The 24,956-nt window shown below is 49.4% G+C and overlaps 1 protein-coding gene across 3 annotated transcripts in view; it reads right to left on the bottom strand.

The window, feature by feature from the left end:
• Positions 1-24,956, bottom strand: part of Taok3 (TAO kinase 3) — a 154,184-nt gene that overhangs the window by 11,327 nt on the left and 117,901 nt on the right. For all 3 annotated transcript variants that reach the window (XM_028765382.1, XM_028765383.1, XM_028765381.1), the window contains 4 exons: positions 21,173-21,307; positions 11,588-11,824; positions 10,058-10,186; positions 6,398-6,601 (listed from right to left, as the gene is read on the bottom strand). In XM_028765382.1, the coding sequence (XP_028621215.1) occupies positions 6,398-6,601; positions 10,058-10,186; positions 11,588-11,824; positions 21,173-21,307 (705 nt within the window). The remainder of the gene's footprint in view (positions 1-6,397; positions 6,602-10,057; positions 10,187-11,587; positions 11,825-21,172; positions 21,308-24,956) is intronic.

Here is a 24,956-nt window from a genome sequence, read left to right as displayed (position 1 = left end):
CTCTGCAGCATTGGGAATTGAACCTGGGGCCTAGCACATGCCAGGCAAGTGCTCTACCACTCAGCTGCATCCACAGACCTCCCTCTGTCAGTCCTGTTCACGCCCAACTGGTGCTCCCCCTCCTACTTTCTCTCTCAGAGACTAGGGAATCCAGGAAAACAAAAGGTTACATAAAACATTTTTACCCACTGGCCCGAGGCTATTTTCATCTCTCCAAACTGGGGAACTTTAGGCCCTGGGCTTTTTGGACCACTGAACTATACCCCAGCCCCCCAGGATATTCCTAAATGCACTAGTTGCCAAGATCTAAGCTATGAGCCCTGGATGTGGGGATACTCTAATGGTGATGGAAGGTAGCCGCTTGTTGAAGCAGGTGCTGGTCTCACAGATGACTGGATTCAAGGTGGGCAGATGGCCTAAGCTGAGCCCATGGATTTTCTCTCCTGGGAATTCGGAGCTGAGACTCAGGGCCAGTTGTCTCTGTGGTGGCTGGAGTGACAGCTCACACAGGAACTATGGGGTGGTCATCTGCTGTTATGAGACATGGGGTTTAGATAAAGCTAGACTTCAGAAGAGAGGGAAAGGGGGGGAGGGGAGGAGGGAAAGGGGGAGGGAGAGGGAGAGGGAGAGGGATGGAGCAAATATTTTGTACCCAAGTCTTGGCTGCTTTTCAGCCCATCTCTATGTCCAGCTGCATTAAGTACTATTGAGGTTTTTTTTTTTTTTCTTCCTGAGACAGAGTTCCACTAGGCAGCCTAGGCTGGCCTGGAACTTGCCTCGTAGACCAGGCTGGCCTCAAACTCACAGAAATCTGCCTGCTTCTGCCTCCTGAGTTCTGGGATTAAAGGCATCGACAGCTAGCTGTGTCAGCTGCTATTGAGTGTTACTGGCCCTGTTCCTGTACTTCTACAGTAGCACTCCTGGTTTGGACTACGACAGCCCAAATAAATGCTAGCAAACATGCAAGCAAGGAAGTCTTTACCAACACCGGGAAACGGGCTCTGTACAAATTTAAAAGAGAAAAAGCAGGGCTGGTAAGAGGCTGCTCCAGAAAGGGTATGTGCAGTGGAGTTTTGGGAGAGGGGTGATTAGGTCAGGGGAGGGGAAGCTTGGGGCTGGACAGGACAACACCTGGGTGCTCCACCTCCCTCTTGGCATCTGTGAGGGGAGAAGAAGACATGACGTGCTCTCGCTCTCAGGGCCTCCTTCTCCAGCTCGCCAGCTTTTCGCTGCATTGTTTTACATTTGCTCTTTACAAGGACCACCAAATGTCTTTTTCTAAAAAGATTTTTAAATTTTTTATGTCTGTGAGTATTTTGCCTGCATTGTATCCAAAATGCACCACACTAGTGCTGGAAGAGGCCAGAAGAGGCTGTCAGATCCCCTGAACTGGGGTCAAAGATGGCTGTGAACCACTATGTGGTTGGTGGGATTTGAACCCAGGTCCTTTGGAAGAGTGCTCTTAAACACTGAGTCAACTCTCCGGCCCCAACTAAACCTCTTTCAAAGCTCAGTGAGTGGCCTCTGGGTGGCACCATAGAAAGTGTCCCTTCCCAAAGAGCAGGTGGTCCAACATGAGCTTAGAGTGTGCAGCAGAGGTCTGTGAGGGTCCCTCTGCCATGGCCACTGTGTCCTGAGCCCCAGAGCTGGGCTTTACAGCTCTACACTAACTCCCGGAGCCCAATTCAAGCTCAGGGGCTGAAAATCAAAGCGAGCAAGCAAGCAAGCACTTTCAGTGGCTGTTCTGGGCACTGAGGGAAGCCTGCATTGGGGTGCTCTGGGTTTTGAGTTATTTATACCTAGTTTCCCAGTGGCTTGCTTGGTGGCCATCTGAGCACTGCTCTGGTGAGAAGCAGTTTACTTCTTCTGGTGACTCGCTGCTCATGGCTTTGGCAAGCTTCCTACACAGGTGAGGCCCCTAAAGCACACTTTGGATTCTTCAGGCATAAACGAAGGACCTCGCCACCCAGCAGAAACAATGCTCATAAAGATGAAGATTTAGAAAGTCTGACACCAGAACACGGCTTTGGGTTGCAAGTTCTAGGCTGTCCCCTCTATCATGACTCCTGGGTCTGAGCAGGTCTAAGATGGCCAGCTGCCTATAAGAGCTCAGGCCGAGGGGAACCCTCTCATTGCCGTCTTGAGTCCAGTGCCATGCCTGCACAACATGCAAAGCTTTTACCTCATGTGGGAGTCTTGCTGTGCTGCCCCGGCTGGTTTCTAACTCTTGAACCCAAGTGATCTGTCTCCTGCAGCTTTCTCCTTCTGGACAGTGGGGACTTCCAGTCTGCCCCGCCACACCCACTTCTCAATGAAAAGAACAATCATTTCATACAGCTTACCCCATTCTAACTGCATCCCTGCGCCGTGCCAACCTCACAGAAAACAGTCATTCATTCTCCCTGAGACAGCATGGCTGTCCTGGAACTCTCACTCACAGAGATCCACTTGCCTCTGCCACCCTCAGGGCCTCCTGTACAGACTTTCATGTGTAATTGTGAGGTACTGGGAACTGAGGGGCTCAGATCACACACAACTTCTGTGAAGTCCAATGGAAGCTGAAACTCTGGTTTGCAACATTTCTGTGAAAAGATGTCCTAGTGAAGTGTATGTTCCTGTATTTTATTTTTCCAGTCTGTTTTAGAATGTTCTAGACACTGGTGATGCATTACAGGTTAGAGTCATGAATGTCTGTCTGTCTGCGGTGTGTATAAAATCACCAAACTGAGCTGACCCAGAGTTGATGGCATTGGTGAGCCTGCCTGCCAGTGCACTGGAGCTCCACATGCCCTGGGGGAGGGGGAGGCAGCCAGCTCCTTTTCTACCGGGCAGGGGGGCTCTCCCACTAAGCTAAATCTCCAGCCCTTTTCAAGTGGTATTTTGAGACAGGGTCTTGATAAGTAGTTGCTCAGGCTGGCCTCCCGACTCATGATTCTACTGCCTCAGCCTTCCAAGTGCTGGGATCACAGGCGTGTATCACCCACACCTGGCTTGGTTCAAGCTTCACAGAGGTTCTGCTGTGGGTTGAATACTTACTGAGTTCTTAGTTCTAGGTCTTGGGTGGGGTTGAGAGGGCTCAGCCGGACACTGATGTTCTTTTGACATCTGCCTCATGAGCTAAAAAGGATTCCCATCAGCTCAGGCAGGGGGAAGGAAGTCAGGCTCACTGGCAGAACTTCAGAAGCCTAGGAGGATGACTTAGTGGTATCTGTCTGTCTATCCATCTGCCTATCTGTTTTTAGATTTTTATTACTTTATGGGTGTACATATGTGGGTGCGTGTGAAAGGCAGCTCTCTCCTGCCCCATGGTTTTCAGGGATCAAGGTCGGCTCCTCAGGCTTAGCAACAAGCTCTTTCACCCCCTGAGCTGTTTTGCTGGCCCTTTGTGATATATATCTAAAACTTGGACCCAGAGGTTCCACTTCTGAGAAATATCTAGGGAAAAACGTGTGTGTGGGAAAGCTTACTGACTGACCTCTCTGCAGTGCTGGGGATGGAACCGATGACCTCACACATCCCAGGAGAGCTGCTGCTGGAATGAGAGTGTCTGTCACGTTAAGGACAGGCATGTCGCTTGGTTGGGTGCTGGGAACTGAACTTGGGTCCACTGCAAGAGCAGTAAATGATCTTAACCACTGAGCCATCTCTTGATGAACATAGTTTTTTTTTTTTTTAAATCATGTTGTGCAGCACTCACTTTCTATAACTTATATTGATTGTAACTGACCCCTTGGCTACAAAATTTCCATAAATATATGCTATTGGAATAATAGTAACTATCAGATAAAACTTATTTCTAATGAGCTCTGGGCCTTTTTATTTTTATTTAAAATGTATATATGTACATAGTGCACATGTGCGTGCGTGTGTGTGTGTGTGTGTGTGTGTGTGTGTGTGTGTATGTGAGTGTGTGTGCCTGTGTGTGTATATGTGTGTGTATGTGTGTGTGTGCGTGTGTGTGTGTGCCTGTGTGTATATATGTGTGTGTGTATATGTGTGTGTGTATGTGTGCGTGTATGTGTGCGTGTGTGTTCGTGTGTGTAAATGAGTGAGCATGCCATGACACACATGTATATGGAGATTAGTGTTCTCCTGTCTCTATCTTCCTTTCTGCTGTCTGAGTCATAGAAGCATTGGGATTTAGACATGCGTCCACTCAGTCCAGCTTTGTGTGGGCGCTGGGGACCTGAACTAGGGTCCTCAGGTGGTTGCACGACACATGCTTTATTCATGGCATCTTCTCCCGTATTTCATTTCTGATTTCATTCTGACAGGTCCAGAATATTCAGTGCTTAGTTAACGTCTTGCTTCTGTTTCTAGTCCGACCTAAATGTTTCCACGTCTCCAATCAGAGAGTGATTCTGATTCCCTGCTCATCTCTTCTCTCATTGGCTGCCAAGACCTGTTCTTGTTTCTTTTATTTCTTAGGTCAGGGTTTCCTGCAGCTCAGGCTGGCCCCAGACATTTCGAGTGCAGGGACTGCATGTGAGGCATCATACCCTGTGCATGTGGTGCCAGAGGTGGCACCCAGGGTCCTGTGTACCAAATGGACGGGCCAGGACCCATGTGTGCTGTTTGCCATCACGGTTGGGGCCCAGCTGTCCCCTGGAAGCTCATTCCATGTTGTCCACACCAGTTCTCCAGGCTGTCATCTGAGGCCCAGCAGAGGGCCCTGCACTATCACAGGGTCTGGACACCTCTTCCCTTCCTGTGACCCATTCTCATCCCCTTGGGGTAAGTCTAGCCTCACTAGGGACCCACGTTCTAATTAACCCTGTGCCACTCCAAGCTAGGCTCCTCTCTCTCCCTTTCCCCCTCTCTCTGTCTACTGATTGCTGAGTCACTCCCCTGACCAGAAATGTCTACCAGTTACCAGTTTCTCCTTCCCAGATCTTAAAAAACACGAACACAGAGCCTGGCTGGTCTAGAATGTTTGGTGGTCAGCAAAGTTCAGTTTGCTTTGCTCTTTCTTCTAATTTGAACTCCACCAAGAGCCAACCTGTGATCCCAGCACACAGGAGGCTGAGGCAGGAGATGGACAGTTCAGGTCAGCTGGTTCATGTGAGGAGAACTTGTCTCAAAAAACAAAAAACAAAAACAAAAAACAAAAAAACAAAAACAAAAACAAAAAACCCAAAAGGTTTCCTGAGACACTTGCCCCAGTTGCTCTTCTGTCGGTGGTACCTGAGGTAGGTGCTTCCCTCTTGTACGTAAACACTGGGTTTTTACGAACCGTCAGTGTGTTTACCAATGGCTCAGTGGCCTGTCTTCTCAGATTATTAATGCCTTCCTGACAGACTGACATGCCTTCTGTATCCTCTGTCTCTGTGAGTGCCATCATGCCCTTCATTCCCAAGCTGGAAGACTAGCAGTTATCACCATGACAGCCGGTGATGAGGATGACGACTGTGTGTATGTGTGTATTTGTGTGTGCACGCACATGTGTGCAGAAGCCAGAGCTTGACATTACATGTCAACTTCCTCAATCTCTATCTACTTTATATTTTTAGACAGGGTCTCTCTCTGAGCCTAGCCTGGATGGGCAGCAAGCTCCCAGCATCCTCCTGTGTCCACCCCCACCCCCCAGTGAAGGGATAACAGATCACACTGGTGCCCCTGGAGCTTTACTGCAGTTCTGAGATCTGAACTCAGGTCCTCACGCCTGTGCGGCAAGCACCCCACTGACCGAGCTATCTCCCTAGCTCCTGCATCATTATTTTTGAGACATGGGCTTGCTGTGTAGCTCAGGCTAGCCTCAAGCTCCTGCTCCTGCCTCAGTCTTGTGAGCAGCGGTCACTGTGGCCTCCTGTGTTTGAAATTCCCGTGGGAAACTGGTAAGAATTAACAGTAGCTGGCTTTAGGAATGTCCTGTGATATAACTTGCAGTTTCTGTGCTAAGGGCCCGGCTCCCTGGCTGCCCCTGGCGTCCCCTCCAAGCCCCTTCTCAGCTCCCTGCCCACATTAGCTGTGGGCCTGTCACTGACGCTCAGGCAGGAGATTGATGTTAGTCAGTTATGTCTGCCACAGACAGGGCCTGGCACGAAGGAGACACTCTGTAGGCATCCAATGCCAGATCAACCGTGATGCTGTGTGGAGCAGCACACCATCATTTAAGTGTTTCCTGCAGAGTCACAGAACAAGCAGGCCGGTAGTGGAAGTTCCCTCTCTGCTCTAGCCCCTGCCCGGCCTTGCATGGCAGGATACATACGCACCTCCATTACAACACAGCTTTTCATCATTTAAGGCTGATTCTTACACCGCGGAGGGCTCTCTTACTGGAGGTAGCGTCCTTCTCTGACACATTTTGCACGTGATTCTGGCACTAACAGCTAAGGACATAGGGATGGAGGAGACAGACCCCACCGCACCCCTCGGAAGGCCTTGGTGTGACAGATACCTCCCGAATGTTCTGCTGTTCCACCTCGTGGCGCTTGATCATTATTTTCCGCTTGAAGAAGCGGCAGTTTCTGTCGTAGTACAGCCTCTGTTGAGTGAGCAGGTGGGCTTCCTCCTCAGCCTGCGTGTGCTGCAGGTTTTCTTTATGCTTTGATATTCGCTCCTGCTTCTCCTTCTTGGGTGTGCTGTGGTCCTCGTTCATTTCCTTAGAACAAGACAACACAAACACATCCAGGTCCATCACACTGCTCAGGACTGAGGAAGAGGACGGGTTGCCCACCAGCCCACCTCGAGTGTAGATCTCAGCGGCCCAGAAAGGCTTTTGGTGCACAGCCCTGCCTCCATTCGTTCACGCCCCGACAATTTGAGTGTTAAGTGAGAGGGATGCTTGAGTTGGCCTCACTCTGCCTTCTCACTCCAAGAAATCATTTATTCGGTCATCAACCAATGACTCTAAGCCCTGACCACAGGACTAGTAGGTGGGCGGGTGAGCAAGAGATGGTGGCACCCTGACACTCAAGGGCTGGGCAACCCAGAATCAAAAACGGACTTAAGATTCATGGACATGAACTGAAATGGTGGCCAACCCCACCTTCAAGGAACAGATCGCAGTCCTCAAAGAGTGCTGGAAAGCATGTGACCTCAGTAACGACTGTGTTGACATTTGAAAGAATTGGTGGGAGGTAACTTGGGGAGGAGAAGAGGAAAGGTATTCTGATACTCTGGAGGGAGGGAGCGGCCTGTGGAAACTCTTAGCATGGGGTAGAAATCATGTGGTCAAGAGGTGATAGCCTATGAGAGCTGACAGGCCACGAGGGTGGTCGGGCCAATGGACACCGAAGCCTTGCAGACGTGAACTAGGAGAGGATTTTCACTCAGTTCTGGGAATTGAACTCGGGGATTGAACTCAGACATGCTAAGCAAGCACTCTGCCCATGCGCTCCATCCCCAGACTGCCAACGGTCCTCAGTCTAGGAATGGCTCTTCTATGTGTGGGAGTGTCCTAATGGAAACTGGATGCTGGCTGCAGTGCACAGAACAGAACAGAGGCAGGACTCTGTCTGTGGAGGCAGCTGGGAGTCTCCTGGGAAGGTCAAGGCAAGGGAACACAGTGGCTTATACCGGGGAGGAATAAGGCTGCAGAAGAGAAGTGGACGCTTTCAAACTTGGGAAGACGCTCTGCAGATGTCGCTAACTTGAATTCTGGGAGAAAGGGACTCATGCTTCACTCGGGATGGGAAAGTGAGGGAATCACACCCAGGAACTTCACACCCTGACTTCCCAGAGCACGTGGGCAATGTGAAGAAGGACGAGAACTGGACCAGCTGGGATGCTCGTCTGTGGAGGGCAAGAGGACACTTCTGAGGGAGTACCGTGCACTCACTCACCTATCCTCACACCGACCAGCGTGGCTCAGTGTGGCTCACGCTCACATACCCGCAACCACCTGATCTTCTTAATGTTTGTCACAAACCACCACTGTTTACAGTAGGTTTTGGGGTTTTTTTTTTTGCCTTGGCCAGTAGGTGCTTGTAAATCAGAGAGGCTGGGTGCTGCGCCTCTTAGGTGATGACGGTACCCCATGTCCAGCCAGGGTGTCTGTGTTGAATTAAGTTTAATAAAGTGTGGTCTTGGGCATTGCTCTAGCAAGGCCATCCTCTGGAGCTCACGAGCTGATTGGGGGATGACACAGGGCCTAGGGAGGAACCTGTGGGCTCCTCATGGGTAGAGTGCTTGCTTAGCATGTCTGAGTTCAATCAAGTTCCCGTGTTCAATTCCCAGAACTGAGTAAAAGTCGTCTCGCACACCAGGTCTGCAAGGCTTCAGTGTCCACTGGCCCGGCCACCCTCATGGCCTGGCAGACCTCATAGGCTGTGTGGAATCTGTGTGTCTAGGTTCAGACATGACCATAACGAGCCACTCCCAAATCAAGCCTGGATTATGAATGTCCTTCCCACACCCCTGTGATGGCCCACAGGTGAGATTCTGGAGGCTTCTGAACGTATACTTTGAACACTTTCTGCTCAGTAAGTGGCTGAGGCAACCTCAGGTAGGTTTTGGGCCTCCTTTTCTCTAAGAAAAGGTCCAAACTGTCTATGTTTTCTGAACATGATGACCCAAAGCTAACCCGGGGGTCTGGGCTGGGAGTGGGACAAGTCTCTGGGGTGGGTGTTTTGTGGAGAATCTTCTAAAGGTATCTGATGACCCTCAAGGTCTTGGTGTTTTAAATGTCCAAGATGGCAGCCATGCTTCTAAAGGATGGGCTCCAGAAAAGGAGCAAGCCCATGGAGTTTATAAAGGAGAAGGGATTAGGAGTTGAGGGAAATTGCAAATTTTCCTACTTAAAAAAAAAAAAAATCAAAGTGATCTCCAAGATCCAGCAATATCCTGCCAGTCACAAAGGACACACACAAACACACACCTAAGGAGAACAGGAAACATTTTCTTTACTGGGCTGTTACTCTTGACTCTCTAGTTCCCAGAACTTAAGAGAGCCAGAGATCCTTGGCCTTCTGCCGGCGTGGACCAGCTGCCACAGTTTCTTACCTGGGCAAGGCAGAGATCGCCCTGGATGCCCCACCCACTGACTCCCAGGTTCTTCCCTAGGCCCTGTGTCATCCCCCAATCAGCTCGTGAGCTCCAGAGGATGGCCTTGCTAGGGAATGCCCAAGACCACACTTTATTAAACTTAACACGTCTAGGAAGTCTGCAGATAAGAAGTCCTAAACCTTATGAGAAGGAAAGAATGCAGGAGTCCAGGAGAGTCCCCGGTCAATACTGGGAAGAGGAGAATGAGCAAAGCTAAGCTTGCAGATGAAAGAGTGCTTCCCCTGGAGACTCTCCTAAGTCCATCTGTGCTCTTCAACCAAACATTCTGGAATTGTCTATGCACGTAGTGAACAAACGCACACACCACAGAGTCACAGGCAATGCCAGCCATGCTCTCTCCTTTTGTGGTTCTTAAGCAGCTTAGTAACAACCTTGAATAATTGTTAAAAACTATAGTTTCATGAAACGGAAGACGGGTGTCTTGGCTGAGGTGGTTAGAAAAGCCTTCCCTGGGGAAGTAATAGTTAAGGTAAAACTTTATAATCAACCCTAAGTCTCACAAGGGTGAGAAATAAACCGTGCAGAGCTGCAGATGGGGTAAAGAAAAACCATGTGCAAAGGCCTCAGGTGAAGGGGGTTGTCACATGGGGCAGCTGAAGGGCGGGCAGCACTGCAGATACAGCCGCCATGAGTAGGCTGGGGAAGGGAAGGCGCGCAGGTGAGGAGACTGGAAGGGGAAGCTGGTGGTCGTCCCTGTGGGCTCATTAGAACTTCAACCTTCTCTGAGAGCAGCAGGAAGATGGTGGACTTTAAAAGGATGAGGTGGTACACAGGTTTCAAAAAGGTTTAAAACTATTCTCTGGCTGACGTGTGGAGAGCAGGCTAGAGTAAGAGACCCTGGGCTGCAGGCCCTGGCTCTGTGTCATCAGAGCATCCCGTGGGATCCACGGAAGGCCCAGTGAGGATGAGGGTGTCAGCCCTCTGAGGTAGTCCCTTCCTGACAACTCTAAGTCAGAACTGCTGGATTCAACGGCTGAACGCAGCAGGACGGGACACTGTAAGCTCTGAGCCACGTCGGGTGCAGCGGGTGAGCGAGGGCACCCATCCTTACCTCTTTTATTTTCTCCTTACAAATCTTGTACTGCTTCTTCTGACTTTCTAAGAAAGTTGTCAAGTCCTTCTTCTGCTGGGCCAGGATCTGCTGCTGGAACTTCTTCTCATCTGCTGCGGCTACCTTTGCCTGATCGGACAACAGAGGGGGCCAAGGTCAGCCTGGGCTTTGCACAGGACTCAGCTGTCCAAGAATGCCAAACAGTGTCACCCCATGTGAAAGACAATCTAGAGATCTGTTTTCTGTGGATCTTCTGTGTCTCAAAAACACATTCCCAATGATAGTGTAAGTGAAAGTGGATCACACACATGCCTCTCTCTCTCTCTCTCTCTCTCTCTCTCTCTCTCTCTCTCTCTCTCTGTGTGTGTGTGTGTGTGTGTATGTGTGTGTGCTCGTGCGTGTACATTTGGGTGCAGGTGCAGTGGACACCAGAGGATAATCTCAGGTGTTGTTCCTCAGCGGCCACTCACCTTGCTATGTATTTATTCCTTATTTATTTTTCCATCCCTCCCGCCCCCCGTGTGTGTGCTAATGTGGTGGATCCGCATGGTGGGGAACAGATGCTTGTGACTGAGTGTGGACACCCATGGAGGCCAGAGGACACGGGACATTGGCCTCTGCCACTCTCATGCTCTCTGGCTGATTCCAGGCTGGTGCCCAGCAAGCCCCAGTGGCCTTCCTGTCTCCATCTCCACAGCACTGGAGTTAGAGCTGTGCACACAGCCATGCCCATGTAGGGCACTGGGATCCACACTCAGGGACCAGTAAGTGATCGTATTTATTGAGCCGTTGACCTAAGCTTTGCCACCAATGAGGTAAGCTAGCTAGCCAGCGGCCCTGGTGTCGGCCGTAGCTCCTCTTTTTCCATTATCCTAATGGTAGGATTATAGAATGTGTCACTACACCTGACCCATTGTTCCCTTATAATATGAAACATTTAATAGCAATGGAGACAGTATCTTGACTTATCATTTTATCTTCTGGTTTCCTTTATGTGTCAGGGTACCGTGATATAAGCCATGAAGACCTTGAACTTGGATCCCCGACACCAGCACCTAAATCCCTGAGATTACAAGTGTATTCTAAAACACCTAGAGAGAATGTGTTCCAAATGAGTTCATACAGTCTGAGAGCGCAGGTCAGGGGAGCATGCAGCTCAGGGGAGCACGCAGGAGGCCCTGGCTCCATCCCCAGGACTACTAAAAAATTAACTAAAATCATTAAATTAGTTAAGGACACGGATGTGGGAGAGACTCTTTCTCAGAAAGCCCAAATCACAGCCAGGTTACATCTTTGTGTCCAGTGGCCGGTGTGGCAGCCATGAGCAGGGGTAGCACTCACTAAGGGGGCTGCTTGAGGAGAACTAGGATGTGGCGGGCACAGGACAGACCTGAGGACAGGTCAGGCCCCTGCAGAGGGAGCTGTTCTCCCAACTGAACACCCCCCCCCCATCTTATCACAGGACCCCAGCCCAGCAACAGTGCTTCCCTGCTGACTGCGGGCAGGCGCCTCCCCATCCCGCTGACTGACCTCCTTTTCTATGGTAGCCACTTGCTTCTTGGCCAGCTTCTCCAGCTCGATGGACGAGTTGTTGGCATGTGTCTCCACCTCCTTCTGGAGCTTGAGGCGGTGCTCGTCCATCTCAGCCTTCAGCTTGTTCTCCAGGGCGATCAGCTGCTTCTGGTGCTGGCGCCGCATCCGCTTATAACCTGACATCTGTTCCCGCAACTCGTTCTCCTGCTCATGCTCATGGATCTGCCGTGTAACCTGAGGCAGGTCGGGGGTGGGGGGACAGTGCTCCGGGTCACCGTGTGGACCAGAGGTTTCCCACGGCAAAGCAGAGAACACCCTGAGACACTGGCATCCTTGCCAGCCTGTGGCTTCCAAGCCTCCAGATGCTGACCTGGAGCAGGGGGTTATTCCGGGCACTGTCATCCTCAAAAACGTCTCAGTTTCTCAGCTCTTTACACACTCATAAGGTAGGTCATTCGTATATTGTTAACAGTCATTCATATATATATATATATACACTTCTCTCACACAAACAAACACACACACACACACATACACGCACACACTTCAGACTTTGTGAATGGCCCCATGGTGCTGGAACCCCCTCCAGATGAGAAGCTATGATTTTTAATGTCCCTAAAGACAGACAAACACACGAACACACAAAGTTTTTAAGCCCCGTGTTTCACTTTGCCCCATCCCTCAAAGAGCTGTCCACCCGTTACAATAATTTTTTCCTAAAAAGGACGAGGCAATTCTGAGTTTCACAGAAGAGATCACTTCTCCATAGTTTTACTTCAAATCAGTGTCCAGCAAGCCCACTGCCCAGGGGAGCTTGCAGCCTGCCCCCGCCTGTCTCCTGTTTTGACCCTTCTGGGATTTCCCAGTCTCCTCCGCTTCTCGCCCTTCCTGTGTCCCTGATGGAGCCACCGACTGCTTCCTTCTCCTTTCTCCTGTTTCAGAACAGCTCTTGGAGGGGTCGAGATGTTAACTTTGCTTTTTGTTGTATGATACGGCCACTCCCCTGGAAAGTGAGCCCTGCCTTCTCTTCACCACCAAAATAAGTTTTCTTGGGAAACCCCACAGCGCTATAAATGCTCTTACACTGTTTTCCCTCTGTGGGTCAACCTGGCACGGTTCGTGTGTCTGCTCTAGTCAGAAGGGTGTCCCTCCACTCTCCACTGGGTCCTTACAACAGAGCAGTGGTTCTCAATTTGTGGGTCACAAACCCCACAGGGCAGGTGGAGCAGATGTCCGCATATCAGAAATTTACACGACGAAGCCTAACAGTAGCAAAGTTACAGTTAGCATGTAGCAGCAGAATACTTTTCTGGTTGGGGTCATCATAGCACAAGGAACGCTGTGATAGGGTCGCAGTCTTAAGACAGTTGAGAACCGCTGCTAGAGGGGAGGGAGGGGCTGTCCTGAGACTGGACGTCAGTCCTTCCTAGCTGAGGGAACGTGCGCGTTCACATGTGTGCCTCACGTGGAAGGACGGTCCTCTGTAGGACTGAGCAGAAGATATTTTAAGACCTACTGACAAAGGACAACATCCCCTCAAAGCCCTCTAGTACTCTGAAAGAAACGAGTGGAAATGAGTGATGTGTTTTGTCACTACGGTCCTGAGTAATTTTATTTATATTCTGGGTACTGAAAGGAGACTAAGGGCTTGCAGTGCTGGCCTGCCAGCTTTGTGGGCTGGTCTCGAACCCTCCACTCTTGTGTTCCAGCCTCCCACATCCTAGGATGGACAGGTATGCTCCACCATGCCTGCTTCTACATGGACTGTGTTTGTTCCTCTGCTACCCCCGAAAGCTGCCTAGCCCAGTGCTGAGGAGAAAAACTAGGCAAGTTCTCTACTACTGAGCTAAATCCCCAGACACTTTTATTTTTTTTTGAGACAGGGTGTCCCCATGAAGCCCAGGAGACCTTGACCTTCATGGCAAGCCTCCTGCCTCTGTCTCCCAAGTGCTGGGATTACAAGCTGGTCCCACTGGGGAAACAAGGAAGTAGTTTGAATGATGTGTATAAGTTTCAATCCCATACGCTCATACCACACACAAGGGCAACCTTAGGGAAAAAAGAAAACCATGCAGGTCAACAGAGACTATATAGTCCCTTTAGAATTTGGATTTTTCTCCACCACAGGTAGATGTTTTATTGAGATATTAACTCTTTATTTCAGTATTCCCGTGCCTGCGCGCGTGCATGAGTGTGGAGGCCAGTGAGCCTCCTCAGTTGCTCTCCACCTTACTCACTGAGCCTGGAGCTCCGGGTTCTGACAAGGCTGGCTCACCAGCCAGCTCTGGGGATCTTTTAGTCTCCACCCCCACAGTGTGCCGAGATCACAGACACAAACCAGCGTGCCTGGCCTTCGCCTGGGCGCTGGGATCTGAGCTGAGCGGCAGGCCCTCTACCTCCTGAGTCATCGCCTCAGCCCTCTGGAATTCCCTCTTTAATGAGATTCCCAGAGGGGAGGCAGGGCTCGCTCTAATGCTATCGTGATGTATCTGCACACGCACAGCCCTACAGCTCATACGATGCTCTTAGGTGACTACCACGTGGCAGGAAACCCAAAGACAGATAATTCCTGCATTACCTGGGGTGGGTGTCTGGGAATAGGGTGGTCCCACTGCCTGTCTTATTGCACCTGGCTCAAATGTGTGACAAAGACAATAGACAGCACCCAGCAAGCTCTCCCTGTATCTGGCTGACTTCCAGGAGGGCGCCTTCGCTGTCCAACCGTCCCCACAGTTAGGAAAGTCACCTTCTCAGACTCCAAACTGACCTTCTGTTTGCCACCACTAAACTTTCTGAGTTTTAGATTGTCTTCCTGGGCATAGATTGTCTTCCTGGGCACATACAGAGATTTTTTTTTTATATATATACGGTCTTGGTATATAGTTTGGGGTGGCCTCTAACTCCCATGTGACAGCTGTGAGTCACTAAGAGATACTAAGTTTTCTCTTTCTGAGCTCAAAGTAGCCAGATGAGCTTCAATGAAGGTCTGAGCAGTGGGCTCACTTGCCCAATTTAACATGAACTATATTAAACAGTTGTTAGTTATAGTATCAATTCTTTGCTTTCACACCGTTTATCTGAAGCATACACTGTCTGGTCAACAGAATATCAAACAGCTAATAATTTTATACACTTTCTAGTTTATCTCTTCACTTTGTGTCCGTGTGTGTGGTGGATGTGCTTGTTCGTGTGGGTGTGTCTGTGTGTTTCGGCATTCACTTGCGTGCCCCAGTGTGGGGACTGCAGGAGGGCACTGACACTGGGTTTCTCTCCCGGACCCTCTCTACCTTTATTGTCGGAGACAGACTCTCCCAGTGAACCAAAGCTCTTCAAGTCTGCTAGACTGGCCGTCCTGGCCAAAGAACTCCATGGACCTGCCTGTCGTTACCCTTGGCCCCCACCCGTGCCACCGGGCCTGGCTTTTTACATGGGTTCTGGGGATCTGACTCAGGTCCCCAATGCTTGTAAAGCAGACACATTACTGCCTGAGCCTCCTCTCCAGCTTTGAGAGAGGCCCTAACTGTGTTGTCTATGGTGGCCTGTGACTCACTATGAAGCCTGCCCCGGCCCCTTAGGTATCATCTTTTCACTTTTCATCTTTTCAGTGGGTTGCCGGGGTTAGCGGACTTCTGACCCTACCACTCTGGTTCACTTTCACTGTAGTTTTGGTTTGAGATGGGGGTCTTACCATGAAGCCCTGGCTGGCCCGGAACTAACTATGTAGACCACGTTGGTCTAGAACCAGAGTGATCAGGCTGCCCCTGCCTCCAGAGTGCTGAGATGAAGGGCATACACTATTACAGGCTACCTAATTCTTATATGTCCTGGGGATCAGAACCAAAGGCCCGTCATTCTTGAACTGCCTTAGGGGATCCATTATCAGGCAGAGAAACAGTGATGATTCCTGTTATAAAGAATTACCCCTTCCCCCAAACAGTCGGCGGTGGAGAGAATGGTGAGTCTGACCTACAGTCAGTCAGATGTGAAGCTGTAAACACGCTATAGGGGTGTGCTGACTACAGTTCTGCTAGGGACGACTCAATTGTGCCAAACATAAGCCAGCAGTGCCACTGCCACACCATGGGATGCTGTGGAAAAACACTCATTGTGTTCCAACCATACCTCTGACCTTGGGCAGAGACTTGACCTCTTGAAGTCTTCTGATGCCCTCCCCCCCTAGAAAAAGAGAGATGAGCCCAGTTTTCCTCAGTGTAGTGGACTGTGTCAAAGGGCTGAGGGGCCTCTGGGTCAAGGAACAAGAATGAGCTGTTGGTCTGCGGCCTTCTCCCGCCAGCCCTGGAGGAGCTGCCCATGCCCTGCTCCTCGCGCTGCAGCTCTGGGTCTCAGCACATGGACGGGGGGCGGGGGGATGGGCTTCGTTTTATTTTTATTTTTAGACAGAGTCTCACTATAGAGCCCAGCTGGCTAAGAACTCACTATAGAGCCCAAGATGGCCTGGAACTCACAGAGATCCTCCTGCCTCTGGCTGCTGGGGTTAAAGACGTACACCACCAACTCTGGTGAGAGAGCACATTTAACAATAAAATTACCCATCGTCAGCTTGTGGGCTTTAAGGTGACATATGATAGAAGGTATATGTTTAGTATGAACGAGGCCCTGGCTTCTGTATTCAGCACCACGCCCCATACACTAAAAAAGGTTTAAGATTTCCTGCTATGTCCTGACCTCTAGCATGTTCTCTGTCACCGAGCTATACTCCGAACACACATATGATTTCTGAGTCAGAACTATTGCCTATTTCACATACCTGGAATATATACAGTACAGTAACTAAGCATCGGGAGCGGGCCCTACCCAGGAGGCCTGAAGCACCTTTTAAAGGAGTTCCCAGGTGCGCAACACTACCCTGTTAACTCCTAGGAAGCCCTGCTTCTGAAGCGAATCAGTCAGCCTCCGTCCAGAGTGCAGGCGTTCACCATGCGCAAGCACGAAGGCTGAGGGGATCCAACTGAACCTGAGTGATCGAAGCTCATCAACAGGAGTAATTCTTCCTGGGCGGCAAAGCAGTGCACTTGGTGGAAGTGGTCACCTCAGTGCTAAGCATCAATCAACTGCCAGCAAGTGCTCAGAGCGAACGCGGTAAGCCTTATGTTGGCTGCACAGAGCTGACCCAACACCCTTCAGAGCACCCAAGGAAAGGTGTCTTAAGTTTCCCACTAACATTCATGAGCGATACTAGGTGATTTCTGCCTTGTCTCTTCCCTCTGTCTTTCCCCCACCATATCACCCCCACTTACTCCCCCGCCCCCTCTGTCAGAATAACTGGCATACACTTTTCTCAGTTTTTAAAAAGGGATCTAGTATCTCACTAAGTAGCCCAGGCTGGCCTTCTTTATTCTGCTTCTTATGTGGGGCATCACAAACACGCACTGCCACACCTAGCTAAAATGGACCCTTCTCAATCCAAATCCCATGTGTCAGTGGCTGCAGACACACTCATTCATTCACTCTACCATCTGATATATGCACTGACTGAGTGAGTGGCCATGTGGGTTGGGCATATTGATTAGCAGCTAGGGGAAAGAAACTGGTATCAGCAACACTTCATGTGTGTGCCACATATGTACAGAGGTCAGAGGTCAGCTCTAGGTGTCATTGTCAATGCTCTTTACCTTATTTTGGGAAGATGAACTCATTACTTTATCTAGGTTGACTGGCCAATGAGCTGGCCAAGGATCTGCCTGTTCTTACTCCTGACCCCGCCCCCTCCTACTCCTGACCCCACCCCCTCAGCAAGAACTGAGGCTTCAGATACACAGGTCATTGAAGCTCACTGACTGAGTCACCTCCCGGCCCCAGGAGTTGCCCTGTATGGGATAGATAACGCATACTCTGGTGGACTGTCCTGTAGGAGACATTCAACCGGTTAGCGCTGGGCTCCTGAGAGGTGATGCGGAGGTGGTTGCAACGTGTTTCTGCCTATGGACCAAACTTATTCAGATGCCACATGGGGAGCTCAACAGTTAGACAGTGCTTCAGAGATTCCAAGCGCACATCCCCCCTTTATGAGTTTTCCTCCTCACTCTGGTAAGGCCAAATGGGAGAATCTGCACTATAGGGATGGAGCAACAGCGTCTCTCCTATGTTTTTTTTTTTCTGGTGACTCCACCAGTTTTCTTCTCATGCTCTCTCCCTAAGGTATAGCCTATCACAATCATTCATGAAGCTTTGAGGAGGCAGTGCATGAGCCATCTGGTCAACCCCATGACCTCACTGCTCTTTATGTCACCAGAGACCTAGTGATGTCACATGTAAGAAGTGACATCCAACACTGAAAATAGCTGGAATTGTTCTCATGGGCCAGTAGCAAAATGCAAACACGGACACAAGGACTCAGAGACAATCCTGGAGAATACTACAAACTGCTTTCCTCTCGGCAACAGAGCAGCTAGAGCCACACATCCTCACAGAGTAAGAGAAGGCAGACGCCATGATGTCCTCTTCCTTCTCCTAGGTCTACAAGAGAGGCTAATCAAGGATGCTCATGGAAGGGTCTAATGGAGACGCTGAATTCCAGAGCTCCCTCAAGCCCCGTTGTTCCTTTGTTCCACATGCAATGGCACAGCAGGGTGTGGAATTCAGAATTCTCTGTTTTAAGGTGCCCCAGCTCATGGTCTTCACACACCTCATTCAGAGACACAACATAAAGAGCTATATTGAAAGCAAGCAGTGTCCTGCTAGGGCCTCCTAGGCTTGTGTGGAAAAGGTGGGTTCATGAGACACATCTGAGAAGAGCTAACTGTTGGCGCTAGTTAGCAAGTCAAGTTGGAAAGCGGTCTTGTCATTTGTTGGGCTTGTAACGGAAAAGTGAGTTTGTGTGTCTCTTTCTCTTTGCTGATCACCTTCAGATGTTTTTGTGGCTCGTCAACAGCTCTACCAGAAGGGAAAGCACAGAGAGAGGGTACAGCCGACCAGTAACCCAATGGTTGACAACATCAACCAATCCATCTACTATGCTATCACTGTCAGTTGGCCAGTGGCGTGACTGGTGCTGATTGGCTCCCCCGTGTCCCCGGCCCAGCACTTAACTTACTGCTGTTTACGTCGCCGTCTTAGTCCTTTTTAATTTAAGTGGGACCCATTTTCTAAAATTACACACTTCTTTCCAGTATTCCGAGTGTCATGGCTTGGGCAGCTCTTGGGACTGGTGTTTGAGACCATGTGGAAGGGAGGGTGACTGAAGTACTTGATAATAGCCATGCCAATAGTCAGATCAACCCCCAGGGGACACAGGTACAGCCAACCAACACCATACCCCACTCTTCCCTAGATTCACTCATTTTTCTCCCTCAAAAATTCCAAGATCCTCAGGAGAGTTTCCAAGGATTCCCTCACGACTCCCAAGGCACCCCATCAGGAGAGGCTGTACCAGAAGACAACTGATTTCTGTGCCCAGAGTGCCAGCCGCCGCCCCACCCAAACCCAGGCTGCTAGGTTTCTAAGTCAGTGTTGGAGCAGAGGCCTTTTTGAAAATCGAAAAGTACACTGGAGGGAGGGAGCTCACGGTTCCCTGCGTGGGGGTGGGGCGGGGTCACTCTGAAGCCTGCAGGACTCTGAGGAGCTTCCTAAGGCTCTGCCCACAGCCTGAAGTGGCCTGGCAGGGGAGCGGCTTCGATTAGCCACTGAGGGGAAGGAAGGCTGTGATGGCTGAAGCCCACGCTGAGCAGCCCTGGTGGGAGTTTTCCGAGGCCGGCGTGAGACTATTCTGGCATGGCTGTAGTAATGAAGGGAGGGAGGAGAGAGTCATGAATATATGATGTGGGAAGGAGGAGGGTGTGGCCTGAGGGAAGGCAGAGAACCTGTCCCACAATGGGGGAACTGCTGGGGCTCAGGTCTGCCTCCTGCAGCCCCTGCTTCTGCTGCTAAGGCTCCCGTGGCTTCTCCTCTCAGTCCTGGAAGAGCAGGTGGGGGTTAAAGGGACAAGCCCCACAGGAGCCTGTGGTGAGTAGTCAGCTTTCTCGGCAGACACTGTGGCACAGAGGCAACTGCTGACAAACCCCACCATGTTCTATCGGATTCACAGGCTTGTTTTTGAGATGCCTACCAAGCATCAGCAGCTACAGAGTGGACATTTTGAGATCTCCCATCTCACAGTGGGGTATTCCTTTCAGATGAAAAATCACCCATTAAAGAGGCTACAAGAAACTTCAACATAAAAGAACTTGGGAGTGGGGTTCTCTATGAACGGAGTGCATTAAACTGTGAGATTTTCCCACATGGAATAGGCATGAGCAATAGATTGCTGCTTTCATCTCCATTTTCCTTCTATTTGCTCTGTCAGAGATTATAATTCCTTCTAAATTTCACTGAAGCCTTTAAAAAAAAAAGGCTTGGCGGGGTGGGGGTGGGGGATAAAAGTAGAAATCAGGTTTGAAAAATAGGACAAGAAAAACCGATTATTTCTGGGTCGGCCTCGGATGATGTCATCATGGGTTCTGGATGTAACGGCCAAGCGGTGTACAGTAACTCTTCCCGCTCATGTGACCTCGAACATTCATTTGGGCAAAACAGCTAATATTTCAATAATTTTTTGGCTGAGAAGTGAGATTTGGATGGAAAAGCTAAAAGAGAGGTCCAAATGCTGAGGATGAAATGGAGAGGAGAGAGAGAGAGAGAGAGAGAGAGAGAGGGAGAGAGGGAGAGAGAGAGAGCATGAGTGCGCACGCGCACGCGTGGGGGGCCAAGGGGAGGAGGCGTGAAAACTAAGTCTTCCTGAGCACACCCCTTTTGCTACTACAAGGGCACCCGGCAATCACATTTGCAGTAGTAAAACTGCTGAGGAATCCGACAGCCCCTCGGCTCCCACAGCTGCTGCTGGCCTCTCCTACAAAGCCTTTATGGCCATCAGGAAATTCTTCAGGGGTTAAATGGGGGAAACTGGGCACTACCACTGTTGCAATAAATAAATGAATGAACCAGAACGAACCGGTGGACTATCCCTGGGAAGCAAGTGTCTGATTTTTCTACAATTACAGATGGTAGCCGGCAACCATATAAATTTTTTTTTTAGATCATGTTTTACCTTTTGATGTGTGTGTGTGTACATCATAGAGGCACACATGCACCTATATAAAAAGAAGCATAGTGCCCTGCACACAGACACATGCACACGCGCACACACACACAGACACAGACACACATACACCCATACCTTGAAAATATTTCTAGCATTATTTATTTCGATGAAAACACAGATCATTAAAAAAAAAAAAACTGGTCATGCCAGCAACTCATCTCAAAGCCTGGTATTTTGCATATACAGCATATACAACACACAATCACACATACACACGAAATACACACACACACACACACACACACACACACACACAAAGGTTTTTTTTTTCCTATGCCATAGACAAAGCTAAATATCTGAGATCAGGTTGCTATGCCAACAGATTTTTTTTTTTCTGAAATGAATAAAATTATTTGGAGGGAGATGACATCGCTGGTTCCTTTTCCTCCCGACCATGAAGCTGAGGGAGGCTCAGGGAGGGCCAGAGGCTGCCAGACAGGGAGGAGGGGAAGGCAGGGAAGGTGGGCAGGGGAGTATCAGCTTACCAAAGACGCGGATTTGATCGTGGCAAAGCGCTCTCGGTTCCGATAGTGGAGGGCCTGGCTCTGAACTGACTGGGTAGGCCGCGGCTCAGGCCTGGGATCGCCGTGGCCCGCCTCATCCCTTACGAATACATGATCCTGCAGAAATGGATGAAGAGAAGGAGAAAGTCCAGCTGCGCTCTTTCCTCGCCGGCTGCCTCTCTCTCACCCCTCTTTCTGAACAAGCACCGCTGTTTGAAATGCATAGTTCAGCTCTCTGCTAGTCCCCGCAGCTCCCACAGTATAAAACGAATAAGCGACACATTGCAGCCTTCAGTTAGGAGTGTCAGCTGATCGCTAGTAGGATGCCTTCTGACTCCCCGGCAGGCTTCTTCCCCCCTTTACCTCCGGAATTACATATATGCAAAAGCAAAGAGGAAGAGGAGAGAGGCTGGAGCAGACGGATGCCTCAGAGCCGTCTGCTTAAAACGCGGTGACCAGAGAATTCCTTTAAAAATGTCATGTCCATGTCTGGCGGGGAGGGTGCTGGTGGCTTTTAACATAAAAGCGAGCCTCCGCCTCATTCCCTTGAAACAGCTGCGTTGTCAATTGAATAGGATTTGTGAGCTGGTCGGTGGGGTCATCCTTCTTCTGGGGGGGGGGGGATCAGGGGAAGCTTGTGGCGAGCCGCCTCTCTGTCTTGTGCTGGGAAGATTCGGCAGTCACTGAGGGATCCTGCTTTCCAGTCATGATCGTACACAGTTCTAGCACCTTCTCTCTACAGCTTCTGAAAGGATTTTTTTTTTTTTTTTAGATTTAAAGAGACAGGCGTACAATTCCAAACCAAATGATACTTTCGCAAATGGTTCCTCAACTCAGCATCGGTATGCCAGCAGACTGAGTGAGGCTGGGATTTAATGTCCTTGACTGATTTAATCGAGTCTTGTGATTTCTTGATGGCCAAAGATGATTAATATCATTCTAACGCCCCGTGGGAAAAAAACCTAACATGCCCTGGCTGGATGATGATGCACGCTCCTTAAACGCCACTGAGATGCCTTTTAAAGGAAGAGTGTTTTCAGAGGACCGTGCCCCTCTGTACAAAATGAGATGGTCAGTGAGTCGGGAGTGCTAACCCTCCAGAAAATTAAAACAACGCCCCCACCCCCACCCCCACCCCTACCCCCAACAATACTCTGGCAATTTGTAGCTCAAAACCATGTTCAACGGTGGGGGATTTTTAAATAGCACATGCTCAGATGGGGAAGGAGAAATCAATTTTTTATCCCCCAGGGTTTTAGGAGAAACCATTTGTTTGCATTTTCTCCAGGAGTACCTGAAAATTTAAAAAACATGTAATTGCCCGTTCATTATAAAACAAGGACCAAAGAGATTCTGAAAGTACAAAATTATATCATTTATCTATAAATTAAAAAAAAATGAGAACATGTAGATTTTTTGAGGGAAGTGAACCGTTATGACCAGGTTTTGATGTGAAAGCCGCCATCCAAGACTCCATCCATCCTCGCACTGTCTCCCGATGTAAATCCTAAGTGTTGTGATATGGAGGGAGGTGTGTCCTTACACCTGTGTTTAGACTTTCCCGTTTCTATATTGAAGTTCAAAGAATGAAAGAGATCTTTACATTTTAAAATCACATTTTAGTGTGTGTGTATACACGCGTGTGTGCGCGCACATGTGTCACAGCACACACGTGGAGGTCAGAAGACAACTTTTGGGCATCTGTCCTCTCCTAGCACCGTGTGGGTTTCAGGGATCTAACTCTGGCTTGGCGACAGGCCCCTCTACCCAGGAGCCATCTTGCAGGCCTGAGAGCTCTGTAATGAACTTGTTGTGGGTTTTGTACCATCGGATTCAGGGGATGGCTTGCAGCTGTGCTGGCTGGTGAGCTGGCGACTAGCCAAATGTGGCTATTTTCATTTAAATGAATTAGAATGAAATAAAATGTAACATCTGATTCCTGAGTCACTCCAACTACATTTCAAGCACTGGGTAGCTATCTTCCATGGTGGCCAGGGGTGGGTGGCACAGACAGGGAGCATTGCTGCCACTGTACAAGCTGGGACCAGCCCCTGCTAGGGGTAAACGTGCATTTCTTGGGCCGGAGAGATAGGTTACCTGGTAAAGCACAAAATGTGTGCCGTGGCATGTGTGTGACCCTCTGTCACGTACACATGTGCCATAATAATGAATAAATGAAAAATGATGGGGTTCTCAAGCTGGACGAGGCTGTGCACTCCTGTAACCAAGGAGGTCGGAGAGGCTGCAAGTTTGAGGCCACTGTGGCTCTCAGAGTGACAGCCTATCTCTCCCTCTCCCAGTAATTAAAAAAAATATATCCTTAGCACACGTATCTTGAAAAGGCTTGGAGGTAATTTTACAGTGTCTTGTATTACTTCTCAGGAAATGCGACTGTGTGACATAGGGAAAAGAGATTAGTTCCTGGCTGGGACCCCGAGGTGGCCTGGGCTCCTCGCTGGGCCTTCCTCTGATCATCAGGTATTTACTAATTAATTACTGCTACCACGTCTAAATTGAACTCACCTACGTGACAGGTTCGGAAAGGCATGAGACTTTTCAATGGCAGCATCATAAGAGACACTCGGTCTGGGGCTCTGAGTCACGATTTTGGTGAGAACTCAGGGGGCTCACTTAGAGGGAGCCTGGGATCAGGCGGTGTCAGCAGTGACACTTCAAGTGCTGATGATTTCATGTGCAATGGCAGCCAGTGGCATCAGAAGCTAAGTACTCACACCACAGAGCAAAACAAAAGCCATTCACAGACGCCCAGACATAACAGAAACTAGAACCTTGGGCGTAGTGATGTACACTTACAATCCCAACTCTCAGGAGGCTGAGGCAGCAGGGGTAGTTTGGGGCCAGTCTGGGCTACATAGTAAGCCTCTGCCTCAAAAGACAACAACACCCCAACCAAACAAGAAAAATTATGAATGTTTTAGGTTTAGGACTCTGATTATCAAATTAAAAGTTACCAATGTGTTTAAATGTAAGGAAACTGGAATACATTCAGAAAGCTAAAATCAGGCATCGCCTTCATTTTGTCTACACATTAAATAACTCACTGAGATATGCATTAAGAATGCTGCACACAAGCCCGGCCGTGGTGGCGCACGCCTTTAGTCCCAGCGCTTGGGAGGCAGAGGCAGGCGGATTTCTGAGTTCGAGGCCAGCCTGGTCTACAGAGTGAGTTCCAGGACAGCCAGGACTACACAGAGAAACCCTGTCTCCAAAAACCAAAAACCAAAAAAAAAAAAAAAAAAAAAAAAAAACAACCCAAAAAAAAGAAAAGGAAAATCAACCAACCAACGGTGCACACACAGAGTATGAGACCTGACTCAGGGAGAAAAAGCGAAGACGCTACTTTAGCACTTAGTTCAAAGACAACTTCTAACTTAACTACAACAGATAAAATCAATAATATAAGTCTTTCTTTTACCCTTTCTTTCCTTTTAAAAATTAAATTTACTTATTTATTAATGTATGTGTGTATGCGTACATGCTATGGCACATGTGTGAGGTCATAAATGTGCACACGTGTCTGTGCTTGCATGTTTGTGTGTTTGAGTGTGTAAGTGTGTGCACATGCATGTGTGTATGCATCTTGATGGCCCTGCTGGTTTTCCTTTCATAAGAGAAGTCTTACTTTGTTAGGCAGTTTCACACCAGGTCACCATCACTGCTCTAATACGAGAGAGAGAGAGAGAGAGAGAGAGAGAGAGAGAGAGAGAGAGAGAGAGAGAGAGAGAGAGAGATTGAGAGAGAGAGG

Source organism: Grammomys surdaster, unplaced genomic scaffold (genome assembly GCF_004785775.1).
Source record: "Grammomys surdaster isolate TR1022 unplaced genomic scaffold, NIH_TR_1.0 164, whole genome shotgun sequence".
In the NCBI taxonomy this organism is placed as follows: domain Eukaryota; kingdom Metazoa; phylum Chordata; class Mammalia; order Rodentia; family Muridae; genus Grammomys; species Grammomys surdaster.
The sequence above is the reverse complement of the archived record's forward strand: the minus strand, read 5'-3'. Positions and strand labels throughout refer to the sequence as shown.